General features: G+C 40.5%; 1 protein-coding gene across 3 annotated transcripts in view; it reads left to right on the forward strand.

Annotated features, from left to right (window-relative positions):
• Positions 1–17175, forward strand: part of Rai14 (retinoic acid induced 14) — a 119116-nt gene that overhangs the window by 75476 nt on the left and 26465 nt on the right. For all 3 annotated transcript variants that reach the window (XM_070040994.1, XM_070040997.1, XM_070040995.1), the window contains exon 4: positions 13360–13448. In XM_070040994.1, the coding sequence (XP_069897095.1) occupies positions 13360–13448 (89 nt within the window). The remainder of the gene's footprint in view (positions 1–13359; positions 13449–17175) is intronic.

The following is a 17175-nucleotide window of genomic DNA, read 5'->3' on the forward strand; positions in this document are numbered from 1 at the left end:
TATTATGCATAGAATAGATGGCTAGACTATTGTCTATTCTCTTTTATTGTGGTAAAATACAGGTAGCATAGCATTTAGTGTATTATAATTGAAAAGCTACTTTTTATTGGCAGCAAGCACATTCACACATTGTTCACTACCATCCCTTCTAGTTGCAGAGCTTTTTCATCACTATTGGGAGGAAACCCAGTACTTACTAAGCAAGTACTCCCTCCTTTCCTTGCATTTCCCCTGGCAACCACTAATCTGATTGCTGTCTTTGTGAGTTTGTCTATTCTGAATATTTATCTTATAAGTGGGAGTCATATAATATGTGATATTTGTCTCTGGCTACTTTCAGTTATCATATTTTCCAGGTTCTTCCATGTTATGTCAGTGTTCATTCAGTGCTTTTTTTTAGTAGTAGTAGTAGAAATATATGCAGCCATTATATAGAAATGACCACTTCTAGTTTGCTGCTAAAACCAAGACCCATGTAATACAACTATTCCTGGGTAAACTCTGAAAATAGCTCTCACACTTCTGCCCATGTATTTGCAAGTCAGCTATTTCTCATTCAGTGACACATGTGGAAATTTAGAAGAACTAATAAAGAAAGGAAGCGGGGGGGGGGGTAATTATTTTCTCAGTGTAGGATTTTTTTTCATAAGTAATCATCTGTCAACACTTCATTTTTGTGCTTAGGATATTTTTTGGGGGGGGGGATCTGGTCGTGGGGCCTGAACTCTGGGCCTGGGTGCTGTCCCTCAGCTCTTCAGCTCAAGGCTAGCGCTCTACCACTTGAGCCACAGCACCACTTCTGGCTTTTTTTTCTTTTTGCTTATGTGGTGCTGGGGAATCGAACCCAGGGCCTCAGGCATGCAAGGCAAGTGCTCTACCACTGAGCCACCTTAGGATATTTTTTGAGGACTAAAGTTATTAACTAGTGACCATAAGAATGTGAGAATTCAATTTTATCTAGCTTCCTATTTCTATTCAGATCTATGATTGGCATATTCAGAATGAGTTGGGGCTTTGAGGTTGGGAACCACCTTTCTTGTCCCTTTGGTATCATATAATAATGTAAAGGATGCTGTTGTGATTTTGCTCCCTTGTCCTGAGCCTTCTCACTTTTGTAAGTCTCTACTTCTGGACTGAGATTGATTCTAATCTCCACATCCCTTCCTGAGTATACACTTAACTTTGCCTAAGCTGCAGAAATCTCTCAATTGCTCCTGTTCTTTCTAGGTGTGTGTGATTTGGTAACAAGTAACCAGTCAAATCTTTGGTGCAGCTCACAGTCTGTGACTGACTGAAGCTGTCCTTGAATCACCTCTGCTGCTGCTCTTGGTTAGGCCAGCTCTATGGAGTTTTCAAGGGTAGCATTTATGTGTGAACATGTGAGAGATGCTTCACACCTCTCCTTCTGAAGGGCTTGGTCACATTTCCTCTTGACAATTCGATACTTAACGGCACTTAGCCTCATTTTCTGCCTGCTCTTTAGAGTTTGCTCATCAACATCAGTTCCATCTCACCAAGAGGCTCCAGACCTCCTTTGTAAAGAGTTTTCATGATAACCCATGTTGTAATTTGGTACTGCAATCTGCAGTTGCCTGTCCATGCAGTCCTGGTTCTTGCATTCCAGGTTATTCCCTTTGGCACTGCCTTACCTAGAGTTCTTGCCCATAGGCCTTCTGGAGATGGGCTACCTGCTCCTGCTGCCTCTTAGCAAGAGTGTCCACACATTTGTCTAGGTTCTGTTTCCAGTGTATCCTACAGTACTGAAAGAACAACAATAGGAATGTTAGCCATGTAAGAAAAACCTTTGTCTTCTAAAGGATTTGACCTTCATACAATAGAGTAAGCTCGCTGTGGGCAAGAATCCTACTGGTTTTGTTTTGTTGGTTTTTTTCTAATGTTGGTATTTGTAGAAGTGACTCTTCAGTGTATCTTTTTGCTGATGGAAACTCATGAGTAAATTACCTAGGGGTAAACTCACTGGATTCATGTCACAATTTGTCCCCCAGCTTTCAGGACAGTTTCAATAGACAGTTTGTACTACAAGGGGAACTAGACAGCCCAGAAACTCACAAGCATATGGTGTCAGAGGCACCCATCTTTCAGACATTTTCCAGAAGCCTCCATAGCCAAGGTTCATGACCAGATTCATGATTTGGTAATTCCTTCTCAGTTTCTTCCTGGAGTATTTCCTGCCAGGGAAAGATAAGAAACCATGTCAGAAATTTTCTCCCTCTAAAACTGATCAAAGAGTAGAGTTAAAAAAAAAAAAGTAAAAGCAGTCAACTGACTGGAATTCATTTAGGGAAGACCCAAAGAAAGGTGGTATCTTGGTTGGAAGAGAAAAAAATAGAGCAGGGCAGAGAATTACAGCTCCAGGCTGTGTTTATGGAGTCAGGCTTGGCTTGCCTCTGCCCCATCTGGTCTCTTTCCTGAGGGGATTGGAGGAAGTGGGAGGATGTCAGTGCCCTGAAACCTTTTACTGTAGAAGAATCTAATTGTTTCAAGATGGTTTCCCCTATGTTGGATGTGCCTTTAATTAAAGTTATGTGTGTTTGTTTTAAGAACAACCAGACTAAATAAAATCACTGCTAGGACTGTAGTATTTGAACAAATACTCACCAGGGCATGTGTATATGTAGACTTTTTAAAAAGTGTGTCTATGTGTCTGTGTCTGAGACTGTGTATGTGTTTGTGTACATTGACGTAGATTTTTCAGAAACCTGATCTTTTTGGCTTGGAAAGCAAGAGCTTATGCAAGTACTTTTAGATGACTATGGAATTTATATTTAAAGAGGAAGAGAGGTAAGCCTTGAACTCTGCAAGTCAGTACAGTAAGGTGCTTCTTTAGCTGGTAGTTTTTTTGTACTTTTTTTTTTTTTTAGAATAGGCATGTGTTCGCTATTTTATCCCAGTAGTTTTGTCTTTGAAATCAAGTCATACTGCCTAATCAGCTATCTCTAGTCACATTAATTTATCTAAACCCCCCACATACTGTATATATAGCTACAGTTTATATTCCTTCCTGTAACATCACTCTCTACCTTTCCTTAGGTAATACCAGGTATTTAGGTCTTTAGGTAGTCTTAACAGGTAAAGTTGCCCTAGAAGCAGAGGCAGAGACTATGACATGCGCCAGGATAGTTTTATGCCCCCAAATCCCCAAGAGACTTATCAATTACATTGATAAGTGATATCAACTCCACTGTGGGTCTCATAGACTGTGCCAGTACTAGGGCTTGAACTTGGGGCCTGGGTGCTGTCTCTTAGCTTAATTTTTTTATGTCATTTACTCAAAACTGACATTCTACCACTAGAGACATACCTCCACTTTGACTTTTTGCTGATTAATTGGAGATGAGAGTCTCACAGATTTTCCTGCCTGAGCTGGCCTCAAAAATAGCTAAGGTTACATGTGTGAGCCACCAGTGTCTGGCTTCACATAGACTTTTGAAGATGTTATTGCCTCTGTTTATACCTTGGACATGTGTTCAAAGGTTTTGTTCTATTAATCTACCAATTGGTAGGCACTCCTTTAATCCAGAACATCCCTGACTCTATTGTCAACAGATTAAAAAATGGAGAAAATACAGTTCTCCTCTAGGGACTGAGATGGGAAGACAAGGCCATTAAAAATGCTGAAGAACACTAAGTGCTAACCTGTGAAATACTGTCCATGAGGGCTTCAGGACAGTGAGTGAGAGGAAGCCTCTGGAGTTAAGTAAGATTCCTCTCTAGGGTTTGATATAGGGGACATTGAACAGATCAATGGGATGTGGGTATGTGTAGGGGTAGAGGACAGTGCAGGTACAGGTGACAGCATGAACAGAGCCAGGCCAAATTGAAAAGAAAAACAGATACCTTGACCATTCTTCTCTTTCTAAAATGCTTATCATAATTGGGGCTCCATTTGAAGTAGGTAATTGATTCTGAACTTGACTTTGATTAGAATCATCTGGAAAGCGTTTCAGATGCTGGCTTCCATCTTCAGAGAGTTGGTTGCTTTGGTGTGGAATTCAGTTTGGGCAGAAGAGTTGTCAGAATACCTGGGGTAATTAGAAGGATATGTTTAATGCAAGAACCATCAAGCAGCCAGGTTTCCTAATCTAGGCTTCCCAACAAGTCCTACATCAGGACAGGTGTAGATGGGTTAAGTACAACCTGGGATGGCTAGTGGAAATTGTTTTTTCTATTGTACCCACATGCATGTATGCACACACACACACATTCTTTTGGATAGAAACATTTAAGGGAAAGGCAAGTTTCACTTGTGCTAAGGTAAATTAGGAAAACCTAATTCCTGAGGTTTTCCAAAGGGACTTGTTGCAAAATTGTGCTGTAGAACGAATAGATCTGGAATAGATCTGAGAATAGACCTGGAAGTTAAAAATAAGAAAATACTCATAGGGCCAAGCGCCGGTGGCTCACTCCTTAATCCTAGCTACACAGGAGTCTGAGATTTGAGGATCTCGGTTCAAAGCCAGCCCAGGCAGGAAAGACCGTGAGACTCTTATCTCCAATAAGCCACTAGAAAAGTGGAAGTGGTGCTGTGGCTTAAGCGGTAGAGTGCTCGCCTTGAGCTGTAGAGTGCAGGGATAGTGCCCATAGCCTAGAGTTCAAGCCCCGCGACTGACCCAAAAAAAAAAAAAATATTCGTAGGATCTCAAGAATTTTTCATTGAAAGCTGTTTTCTGAGTTGGGTTAAGTATATCGAGAACGAAGAATTTTAAGCATTCCAGTGGGTAACCGTTGCCCAATGTCAAAGCTCTCTGGTTCCGCCCCTCCCCCTAGCTGTCTGGCAGTGCCTACCCCCAACACAGAGGTCAGGAGAGCCTGGGAACTGTAGTGGCTGTGGTAGAGGCGAGCAGAGGAGGATGGGGATGGATCTCAAGAGCACACAGTCAGTGACCTGCCCTCAGTCACTCACATGAAAGAGGGCATGTTGGAGCAGGAGTTTCTCACGCCAGGCAGTTCAAGGGTCGAGGCCAGTTTAGTCACTAGCACACGCCTGTCCTTTTCAAACTGCTTCCTAGCCTCCGTTCCTGCCAAATGCCACCACCACACTGGAGAGTTTTATGTATCATTCATGTCCATTGGACCACCTTTTTCATGAAGCCTTTGTTAAAAAATTCTCTTTTGAGGCTGGACATTAGTGGCTCATGCATGTAATCCTAGCTACTCAGGAAGCTGAGATCAGAGGATCCCAGTTCAAAGCCAGCCCAGGCAGGAAAGTCCATGAGACTCTTCTCTCCAATTAACCACCAGAAAACTGAGAGTGGCGCTGTGGCTCACTGTCCTTGAACTGAAGAACTCAGGGACAGAATCCAGGCCCAGAGTTCAAGCCCCACAAAACAAAACTCTCTTTTGCCTCTGCCATTTAGAAATCACCTAGAACCTAAGGAGTATTGATTACTTAAGGGGCCTATCTTGTCGCTGATAACAAACTACCAGCGTTAGAGGCCAACCTTTCTTAATAAAAAAGTGATTGTTTCTCAGGTGGGGGGCTCCAGTCGTAGAGCACTTGCCTAGCAAACACAAGGACTTGCATTCAATCCTTGGTACCACTCCCTTCCTTGCCCCCTTCCCCCTTTCCCAGGAAGGAATTGTTCTTGTGATAGTACACAGTGTGTTTTCACCTATATTTTTCATTCATTCACCCAATAGTTTAAAAGCCCTGTCAATTTCTCTCCCATGTGTATTAGTTTCTTGCATGTAATTGTAACCAGATACTTGACAGAAACAACTTGCTCTGCTTTCAGAGGGTTCAGTTCTTACTTGCTTGGCTCCATGTCCTTGGCAGAACCATCCTGATGGCTGGAGACTATGGAGGAGACCATTCACCTCATGGCAAATAGAAAGCAAAGAGTGTAGTAATGGGAAAGGATCAGGGCAAGATATAGCCCCTCCTAAGGACAAATCCCCTAAGTGGTTCCTTTATGGGAACCACCTTTCTATAGACGGTGTCCTATTAGTCTAGTCAAATTTTGAATCCATCAACAAATTAAAGCACTGTTAGGTGAAGCATACCCAGAGGTGCTTTCATAATCTCCTTGATCCAGTCAGATCGATAGTTAAGATTAACCACCACAGTTATCAGATGCTCTTACTTACCCTGTGGTAATTTTATGAAGAAAAAAGTGTGACTTGCAAAGGTTTGGGAGTTCATACAATTTTTTTCTGTTTAGCAGAGAAAGGTAACAAATCCTTCAGACTGTCTGCCTTATGGGTTCTAGTAGAAGCAATGATTAGAGCTAGTATTGTAAATGTTTGGCAAATCATTGAAAGCCAGTCAGCAACAAAACTTCTCTGACAGCAGGATTTCTCCCTGGGCCATTTGGGTTAACACCCACTACAGATCAGAATTTAGTTTGTTCATGGCTTTTATAACTAGAAGCTATTAGGCAAGACTCCCTTTTTACCCTTAGATTCTAATCTGAAATTGGAATCTAGACCTTGTAATCCACTTGTTAGAATTTTCCTGCTGAACATTTTCTGTGGGCCCAGTCTTTCTTGAGCTCTGTAGAATTCAGAGGTTGGAATAAATGTGGTGACATTGATCAAGATACATTACACTCATCGGTTGACACATTGGATTGTATCCCCTGTGTACTTCTACTTAGAGATAGCAAAAAATAATTGGTGGGTTGCATCAGAGTTTTAGCATTTTGAATCTGGAAAAAGAATTCTTTGATTGTATAGATCAGGTGAATAAACTCAGGATAGTGAATTTGAATGACTTTCCTAAAAGACTGTAAGCTTATCAAAAATTCTTCCTTTGAAAATAAAATTTTCTGCATAAACTAATTATACAGACTTCTTTGTGATATTTACAACACATATAATATACTTTGTTCAAATTCACCCCATCTACATTTCCTCTTCACTCATCTCTATTCTCTCTAGTTTTTAATCTTCAGTATCTCCTAACTTTGCTAAGAAGTGCTCAGGAGATGGTGGAGTGGAGATTAAAGCTAAGGATTAATTACCCAAACCTAAAGACTACTAGATTCTTTCTGTTGTGCCACTGACCCTAAAATTGAATGTGTGACTGTGAGCTTGCTGAACTTCAACTCTGGAATCTAAGCAGAATCCTGAGAGTCTGCATTTTGAATAAGTTCCCTAGGTGATGCTAATCTGGGACCTGTTTGGGGAACTAGCATACAAATGTACTGGGAAGCAAAATTAAGCATTAGCCCAAAAGATACATGCTTAATTTGCCTGTTTGTTTTTTTAACAAGCATCACTTCCTTTTTTTATTTTGTTGGTCACGGGGCTTGAACTCTGGGGCTAGGTGCTGTCACTCTGCTCTTCAGCTCAAGGCTAGCACTCTACCACTTGAGCCATAGCACCACTTCTAGCTTTCTCTGAGGAATTGAACTCAGGGCCTCATGCATGCGAGGCAAGCACTCTACCACTCCCAGCCACCTACATCACATTTTTTCTCCAGAAAAAAGTTTTCCAAAAGGCACCCAGTGACAATAGAAGTGATGGTCTGTCTGTGAAGCTCCTATTACAGAACTAAAATGCTGATTCTCTCATGGGGCTATAGTAAAGCCCCTTAGTAGCATGAACTATTTGTGAGTCTTTTCCAGACCACAGTGACTCCTTTCTTGAAAACCCAAGTATTTTTGGAAAGTGGGAGGTATGCATGGAGTTAGAGAAACTGCCTTCATGGCAGTGAGTTCAAGTCTTGATATTTTATGTCTTCTCTTTATTTCTTCATGTCTCTGTGCAGTGCAGATGTTGAACCATCATTATCGGGAAGGTTCTAGAACATCTTATACTCTGAGATTCTGGAATGTGTCTACTGCCTGTAGGTTTCATGAGTGTGTTAGCAGCTTGAGTTGGAAAGTGGAGGTTGGTTAGATAATGGCACTGGGGAGTACTGATGAGCCTTCAGAGTTCAGTTCTCTGGCTTCTAGGAACTAGGAGCCTGGCTAGTGAAGGAGATAAGAGTTTGTTCTGAATGCAGTTTTCTATGAATGAATGCTCCTGAAAAAATTAAATATCTTCTAAAAGTAGCCCTGAAAATGTCTGTACATTACAGCTGGTAATGAGAAACCACACCAACTGGGAAACAAGGAATTTTCCAGGGCCACAACTTGTGGGCTTTTGAATAGCATCAGTTCAAATCCCCTTCTGGCGAAGAGTCTTGGGAAATATTCCAGCCTTGTTCCAGGATATCTATTTCAGGAAAGCGTGCTCAATTTGCTGAGTGGTTTTGTAGGAAATAAAACCTCCATGCTGGCTGTTTGTTCAGCTCTGAGATTGCATTCCTATCCAGTTGAGAGCCTGGCATTCCCAGTCTGCCCTTGTGTGAAGCTCATGTTTGCTTTTTGCCAAATGTTTCCACCAGGTTTTAGTTTGAACTGTGTTGTGTAGAGAACTGACAGCCGTTAGTGAGTTATAGTCCATAGCATTTCAGTTTGAAGTGGATGGAGCAAACTGCCATTTCTCAACATGGAACTGAAGGATCAGCTCTGGAGACATGATGAAAGCCTAGGAAACATCTGCTGCTTGTTTGTTCTGGGACTTTGAATCAGTGTGAATTTCTCTGTACCTCAAGTTTCCTCCTCTGTAAAATGGGAAACCTTTTAACAACCTCCTTAAGACTTCTGTGACAATAAGATGACTCCAGCAAAGTGTCTTGGAAAATTAGCTGCTATTACTGATGTCATTTGTCATTTTATTGCCTTCCACATGGCTTGAAGTGAGGGAACTGAAGTTACCTCAGCCCCCATTACACACAGCAATGGGGCTGTGTTACGTGATTCACAGGCTGCCACCCAGCTGGTGTTTGAGGGAGTGACCTCAGTGAGTTGACTCTGTAGTGGGGGAAATAATAGAAGTGAGGGAGAGGCAAAAACTGAAGCACTGAAGCCTTGGGGTCTTTCCAAGTGACAAATGCAGGAGTGTTCCAAATAGCAGTCAGCATCAAAGGATCAAAGTAGTTTTGTGTAAATCTTGTGGCTGTTTGTGCCTTTTAGTTACATCTCTGTGGAAGGACCCTGGCTGAGACATACAAGCAAAGCTAAAAACATCTCCCCTTCCAAGGAAACGTGACACAGTGGGGATCCCTTTTTTGTGGAACTTTTGTTTTTAAGGCTAAGAGGATTATGTTTTCAAAGAACATTGAAACAATGGGTGCCTTGGCAAATAAAATTATGTGGTGTTTTTAACTCATTCTCCGCTTAGAACAGCACCTCTCACACTTCTGTGTGCCTGTGAAATCAGCTGGGAATCCTTGTGCTTGTGGCTTTTGATTCGGTAGATTTAGGATGGAATGGAAAGCCTTGGATGATGATGATGACAAGGATGATAATGACAACAATGCTTTCTTCATACTAGGATTTGAACTCAAGACCTTGACCTTGCTCAGCTTGCTCTCTTAGCTGGCACTCTACCAGTTGAGCCACACCATCAAATTTTTGCTGGTTATTTTGTTTGAGCCTCCCAGCCTTCTCTGGCTAGGATTATAGGTGTGAGTCTCTGGTGCCTGTCTCTGAAAGCCTTCATTTCTATCATGTTCCTTTCCCATGAACCTCTCTTTGTATAGCCAAGACCTCGATCAATGAAGTGCTGTACTTCAGTAAGATCAGAATTAACTACCATCCATATCCCTGGGCAGTAACCATTGTCCTTGTAGGAGTAGAAAAAATATATTTGCAGTCCCCCTCCTCCCCCCATCTCCATTAAACTCTTGACCAATCTAAATGAAGAGATAAGTACACAAAATCTCCCATAAGCTTTTGAATGACATTTCTGGACTTTGAAAGAATTGGCCACACTTTATAATTGGAAGTAAAAGCTTATGTGGATACAAGGCCAGAGGATGTTCCTAACTTCCTTTGCATTCAATCTTCTATATTCCTTTTAGGGAAAATTTCAGCTGTTAATTAATTGAACTAACTGCTTCAAAGGGCTCATTCCAAAAGACTTAAATATTTTTTTTGCCTTTGGATATTTTAAGTTGTAGTTAAAACTCTCATCTCCTAAAATTTGCCAGACCCTAATGAGTCTTGGCTAGAATGTGGAAAGTTGGAACCCTTCTACATTGTTCATCAGTGACAAGATGGTACCGCGGCTTTTAAGACTTAAGCAATTCCTCAGGAAGTTAAAACATAGTTAGCATATGACCCAGCAATTCTGCTCCTAGATAAACACACCTACTAGCATTGAAAGCGTGTCCTACAAATGTTGTATAATGTTTTAGCAGTAATAATATAGCCCAAAGTGGAAAGAGTCCAGATGCGCATGCATGGCTAATCAAGTTGTGGTAGACTTATAAAATGAAGTCTTATTAAGGACGTAATGAAGTATGGATATGTACTATAATACGTACATACCTTGAAACATGCTAAAGGGAAGAAGCCAGACATAGTAGATTGCATGTTATATAATCTAGTCTTTAGGAAGTGTCTAGAATATAATAATAGACATGGGATGTAGATTAGTGATTTCCAAATTACTTGAAGGACAGAGGAATGGGGAATGACTTAAAAAATAAAGGGATTTTTAAATGTATTTTACAGGCCAACTGTTTTAAGAATTACATAGTATATATAGGGTTTATTACTTATTTATTACCAGTTCACCTAAGCACTGTCTTTGAACTCTTTGCTCAAGACTAGCATTCTACCACTTGAGCCACAGCTCCACTTCTGGCTTTCTTTTGTGGTTAATTGGAGATAAGAGTCTTAAAAACTTTTCTTCCCAAGCTGGCTTTGAACCACGATCCTCAGATCTCAGCCTTCTAAGTAGCTAGGATTACAGGCGTGAGCCACGAAAACTCTACTTAGTAAGTATAGGATAGTATTTAAATATGAAATGTTCCCATGGGTTCATGTTTGAATGGTTGGTCCATCCCTTGCTGCCACAATAGACCCAAATAGCTGGTGTTTTGTGAAGTCTGACCACTCACTCCTATCAGACAAAAAGAGACAAGGTGAAAGCCAGAGAAAGGACATTTATTATGTAAGAGCCACAGGAAGATAGTACTTCAGTACATGTTCCGCCATAGTCAGGAATTAAGTGTGAACTTTAGATTTTATAGAGGGGGCATGAGGAGAGATATACACATAGTTATTAAATAGTCCTGGTCAAAGTATGGCCTGGTTGGTCATTATGTCAGTCCCTATTTTAAGAAGGGTTCTGGAGAAATTATCACTGATCACTTGTCAGGATGACAGTCATGGCCATCTGCTGGGTGGTATGTCATGAGGGGGCTGTATTTTTCTTTAGAGGTAGTTTCAGTCCCTTGTCATAATGATGTTACCCATCGGTCCTGTCTTTCCTGGATTCCAGAGTGATTACAGAGGGACTGTAGAGGAAAAAGTCTGAGCAAAGTCATATGCAAAATGGAAATAGGGATGCTAAGCTTTTCTCCTGCTTTTCAGTTATTCATTCAAGGTCCTAAGAAGTCTCTAACTTACTATTACTCTTCAGCAACATCTGGCTTTGAAGCTCTCTTTACAACTCTGAAACCAAGAGCAAAAGAATTCTTTCTTCCTTAAGTTGTTTCTGCCAGGTGTTTTGTTACCATAGTGAAAAATCTGACCCTTAGTGAGGTTGGTTGTACAACTTGGTGAATATGCAAAAAGACCAGTACATTTTTAAAGAGTGAATTTTGTGACATCTGAATTATATCAATACAAAGATGAAAATGTGCTCATTTTGTTTCTCAGTCTTTCTTTAACTTGTTTGAAGACAATTATATTTCATCATTATACATTGCCTTTAATGGTTCGTCGCACTGTTTCTGAACTGTGGGCCACACAGATAACTCTTTGTTTTGGGTGAGCCAACCTGTGTATTTTCTAGGTTGTTTAATAGTTTTCTCTGCTTGTAGACATAAGGGCTTGGTGAACCCCCACCAACATAGTTACTAATCTTTTATGTCTCCAGATGCTGCAAAAATGGTGTGTGTGTGTGTGTGTGTGTGTGTGTGTGTGTGTGTGTGTGTGTGTGTGTGTGTGTGTGTGTGTGTGTGTGTGTGTGTGTGTGTGTGTGTGTGTGTGTGTAGGTTTTAATCAACTTCCTGCTTTGCTCCCATCCCATTCCCACTCAACTCAGCTCAATCTGCAAACTCTCTTTTAGCCCTTGTTCCAGGATACAGGCTATTAGGAGGCTCTTAATTAGGTGGTGACCCGGGCACCATCTGTTCCCTAAGCCTGCTGTAACCCTAGACATGCCTGGTTGTCTGACATCTAGACAGGGCATGGCCACTGCCCATCAGTCCCCAGCACTGTCACCTCTGAGGATGCACAGAAGAAATCTATTCACTGTATTCGACGAATCCCGGTTCTGCCTCTGACCAGTCTCACTCACAGAAGCACAACATTCCACTTAAGGATCTTACTAAAAAAGTTGGCACTGCTTCTGGTCCCTAATCAGAGGCTAAATATTAATGGCTTGCTCCTGCCAGACACTGCTGTGGGGATGATTACATCCCCGAGAGGTGCCAGGATACAAGCAGCTCAAGTGTGAGGCGTGGACAGGGCTGGTTTTGGATGGGTTTTTATAGTCTGCCACTGTCTACAACTTTGTCCCTAAGTTCCGTTCACTGCAAAGGCACATAACTTCATCTCCTGACCCTCCAGGTTTTAAGCAATGCGGGTCTGACTTAGCTTCTGCTCACCTCTCCTTTCTGAACATGGAGACAAGGCATTGATATTAAGCAGCATGTCACAAATTGCTTCATCTTATGTGGTTGAGGCTGTAGTAATTAGTGGCTTTTAAAAAGATATACTACATTTTGCATTTTGGAAGGAGCTTTTACACAATTATTTGTTCCTCACAGTTTATTTTATGATTTTGCAAATGGAGATGCAGAGAACTCTCATAGATCACAATAGAGAAGCAAAAACCCAGATAGTGTGAGCTCTTAAAGGGCGTACACATCATAGTATACTTTCTCATCTGACTACACGTTTTTATTTTCCTCTGAGCTTTGATAAAACCATAATATTGGAAGTGTTCATTCATCCAAAGTCATGGACATTAGAAATAGGAACTAGACTTCCTGAAGCTAAAACCTTAACATGGCTAACCATAGCAATTTTCCTGTCTTGCCCTTTTGTACAAGAGCTCTTGATCAAGAGCTTCTTCTAAGCATGGGGACTGAGAGAGAAGGAAGGATTAATTCCTCTTTCAGAGCTTTCTGTCTAAGGGGAATAAAGAAAATGACCCAGCTCTTTTAGTAGGTAGTCGGTTATTTAGGTGAGGAATATAAGGTTGATAACAATGCCTATGTAAGTGGCTGTGGATCTCAGTTGAGAATATGTCCACATGAAGAAGGCTTTTCTGGAGCTGAGCTATGAGCGAAGAAAAACCCTAAGAAAATGCCTTTCCTTCTCTTTCTAGTTTTCATCTGGCTGCTGCTAAAGGACACGTGGAATGCCTCAGGGTCATGCTTACGCATGGTGTGGATGTGACTGCCCAAGATACTACCGGTAGGTGGTTTTTAATCTTTGAAACCAACAGGCCAGTGGGAAAGTGTCATCGAGGTATGTTCATTACGACAAATTTGGAGTCTACAGATAGCTTTGAGGAGAACATAATGACTTTGGATTGGCTAGGTTTGGATGTAGTTTCATTTTGCTCTCCTTTGTGTTTTCTTCTGTGTGTTTAGTCACCTAGAGACTGTATACTTCTTGTACTTCATATTTGATGATAGGATAAGTATAGGTAAGATTATATGTATGGACCAACCAACCAAATTCTTGTTTTTATCAATCACAATGTAGCATTATCTAGGGAGCGAATGTTTATATATAGTCACCCAGCTAGTTGAGAGGAGCTCAGTGGACAGAGGTGTGGTTATTATCTTGACCTTGGCTGCCCAACCTTTTCTCCCTTTCTTTGTACTACATGGTATCCAGATCACCTGGGAGCTACAATGGAGAGGCAGGAAGAAAGGAAAAGAATAAACAGTGTACACATACACACACTCTCTCTCTCTCTCTCTCTCTCTCTCTCTCTCTCTCTCTCTCTCTCTCTCTCTCTCTCTCTCTCTCTCTCTGTAGGCTCTTCCCTCTAAGATTCACAGTCAGTTGTGTTGGGGTTAATGGGTATGTATTTTAAAGCTCCTTGGGCTATTATGTGAATCCACTATTGACAAATGAAAAGGCAGAGGGAAAGAGGAGGTACAGTAGTCTTACCTTTTACAAGTTCTCTCTGGAGCCCCTGGGGCTGTAACTGTGATACTGCCCCTGCTGGCCATACAAAATGACCAAAGCAACTACTGATGGCTTTGCATTTCTCTATCTGGCTTCTTCCCTGCCAAAAATTGGCCTCTTAAGTGTAGTCATCTTGGGAGGTCACTTGGGAATTAAAAGAATAATATGTTTGCCCACAAGATGGTTGAACATTTAGAATCATTTTCCATGTCTCTGGCATGCTTTTTCTGCCTGAGTTTGTTTTGTTTTGATTTTGTTTGTGTTTCTTGTTTCTAGATAATCTCAGTGATTGGGAACCTTTATCATTTAAGAATAGGTTTTTATTAGGACACACCATGAACCATTTGAAGTCAAGTCAGGTAAAATGTGTCAAACTGATGGAACCATTTTTGGTCAAAAAATAGGGAGAAAATGAAATAAGAGAATGATTTCCTGAGCAGTTCCACAGAGTTTCAGAAATATTTGAGAAATGCCAATACTCGTAGGAGAATAGTAGGAGAATGAATAGTTTATTAAGTACCTTAAGAGGAATAATAATTTATGTTGCACTAATGAAAGTCTCAGTTCTTTGCCTCAATAGTCCTCATTAGTCCCAAGCAGATTTTGTGATTAGAGAAGGAATTAAAATGGCTCAGTTTGGACAGGCCAGGTGTTTTCACTAAAACTACTGCCATAATACTGAAACCCATTCATCTTCAACTCAAAAACCTATTGAGAACTGGCAGAAAATTCTGTTGCCATAAATCAAACTGCCTGGTAGAGATTTTTGAAGGAAAAAAAATGTTTTCTTTCAAAATACACTGACTTTTTTTCTTTTTCTTTTTTCTCACCCCTCTTCCCCCCCCCCCCCCCCCGTGATGCTGCAGAGTCTTAACCTAGAGTCTTGTCCATGCTAGGCAAGTACTTTACCACTTTTGTCATGATCTCATCTCCTTTTTATTCATAATTAAAGTCTATAGGCTGGTCAGGTTGGAAGTTTTCTCCTTTTTACACTGGTTTACTGGAGTTAGAAATGAGTATTTTTTAAAGTTATTCTTCTATATGAAATGTTTGAAATTCTGAATATGTTTATGGATGCCTTATGGTCAGTTTTATGAACAGAGCATTATCAACAGGTAAGATGGTAGATATAGTTACGTACTCTGTCAACTACCGTGTTACATAGGCTTCTGTGAGATCTTAGCAGTGCCGGGCACATGTTAGTGCTCACTGCATTTGGCTGTTATGTTCAGCCATGCTGGTTTTATTCTCTCTTACACATTAGGCTTTTGAAAAGCTTCAGATCTTGGCATCAAAACTGATACCTAGGCTTTTTTTATTGTTTATTTTTCTACTCTATAGTAGCAGATAGAATTAAATGAATAGAGAAGCATTATCAGAAGCTGGAAGATGACCAGTCTTCTGTTTATGATCAATACTTCTCTGAAGCATTAGTTTTCAGGTTTCCTTGGTTAAGAAGCATATACATTGGATACTTTGTGACTGCATCTAACAAGAATTTCATTTTTCTCAGAAGAAAGTCCAACATTATGCTTATACCACGTGGACCCTGGCTCTTCTTTGTGGTGGGTTTGAGGATGGTTTTTTTTGGTTCCAGTAGCCTAGGCTCTCTGCACCCTAGCAACATGGGAAAGAGCAGAAGCACCTATACCCCTATACACAGAGATCGACTCCATTTCCTGTGGTGCTTCACGGACTGTGGCTGTATCATATTGGGAAACAAGAAAGTTCTGGGCAATAAAGTGTCTAGTTAAAAATCAAAGAGGTATCTGCTGTAGAAGGAGGTAAAAACAGAGTGAAAGAGGATCTGGAGATTCTGTCACATTCACCTACCTTAAATTTTCTCCTACCCCCTTTATGCTCCTGATTTTCCTAATAAACATTATAAGACTTATAAAGAAGACAGAGTGGGAAATTGAGGTATGAAGATATCACATACAGTGAGCCTTCTTCTCTAGTGTCTTCAGTTGGTTCGTTAGACTTCTTGACTTCTGGGTGGCTCTTCGGTTCAATTACATTCCTAATCCTACTCAAATCTGAAACTGTGTGAAGATTTGAAAGATAATGTTTAGCTTAAAACTCAGGCAGAGAATGTGTCATTGTCCAGTTTAGCAGCAAGTTATAACCAATAAATGTAGTTCACATAGTAACTTAGAATAAAGGAAAACTGGAAAAGATTGTATGATTTTTTAGCAGTTGACTTTGTATGAATCCATGAACCCATGTGTATGGGGAGGTCACAAATATGCCAGTCTCTCTGTCTCTGTCTCTCTCTGTCTCTCTGTCTCTGTGTCTCTCTCTCTCTCTCTCACACACACACACATGCACGCACGCACATGCTCCTCTTGATTCTGTGTGACATACTTACTATTACAATGTATATTTGATTTAAAAAATGGGAGTAAGGGATAATTTCATAATTCTGATGTTGAGTTTTAAGGACATGTTGTAAAATCTGATCTTCTATCTCAGGAATACAACAAGGTGAATATGCTTTGGTGATAAAAAAAATTTGGACTAAATATGAGGATTTCCAAGCATAATGCAATTTTAAGAATATTTAAAATTGTAATATAAATTTACGCTTTTATAACTTAAATGTTTCCTCCATTCTGAAACCCTGATTTTTAAAAGGCAGTATCTCAAGGCATAGAATCTAGTTGAATATCATTTATCTTATTTCTGAGTATCTCTGTGTTATGACTAGAAACTGATTTCTCAGAATTTGACTTTTTGATATAAGTTAGCCATATGTGTGTATCTGATGACTTTCTCAGTCATAAAAAGTTGAGGCATGCACTAGATAAGTTTGTGCTCAGCCTTGTCAAACATCTTTCTATCATATTAGGGCTCATATATTTTCCAGCAACCTTAAGCATTGAATAAATGGCCATTGAGTTACATTAGGGAGAATGTATTCTATGGCTGGGGTAGCTGAGCTACCTGCAGTCTAGTACTTAAGAGTTATAAATAGTATTGCTCTTTTCAATTGTAGACAGAG

This window comes from Dipodomys merriami, unplaced genomic scaffold (assembly GCF_024711535.1).
Source record: "Dipodomys merriami isolate MVZ:Mamm:240054 unplaced genomic scaffold, mDipMer1.0.p SCAF_30, whole genome shotgun sequence".
Taxonomy (NCBI): Eukaryota; Metazoa; Chordata; class Mammalia; order Rodentia; family Heteromyidae; genus Dipodomys; species Dipodomys merriami.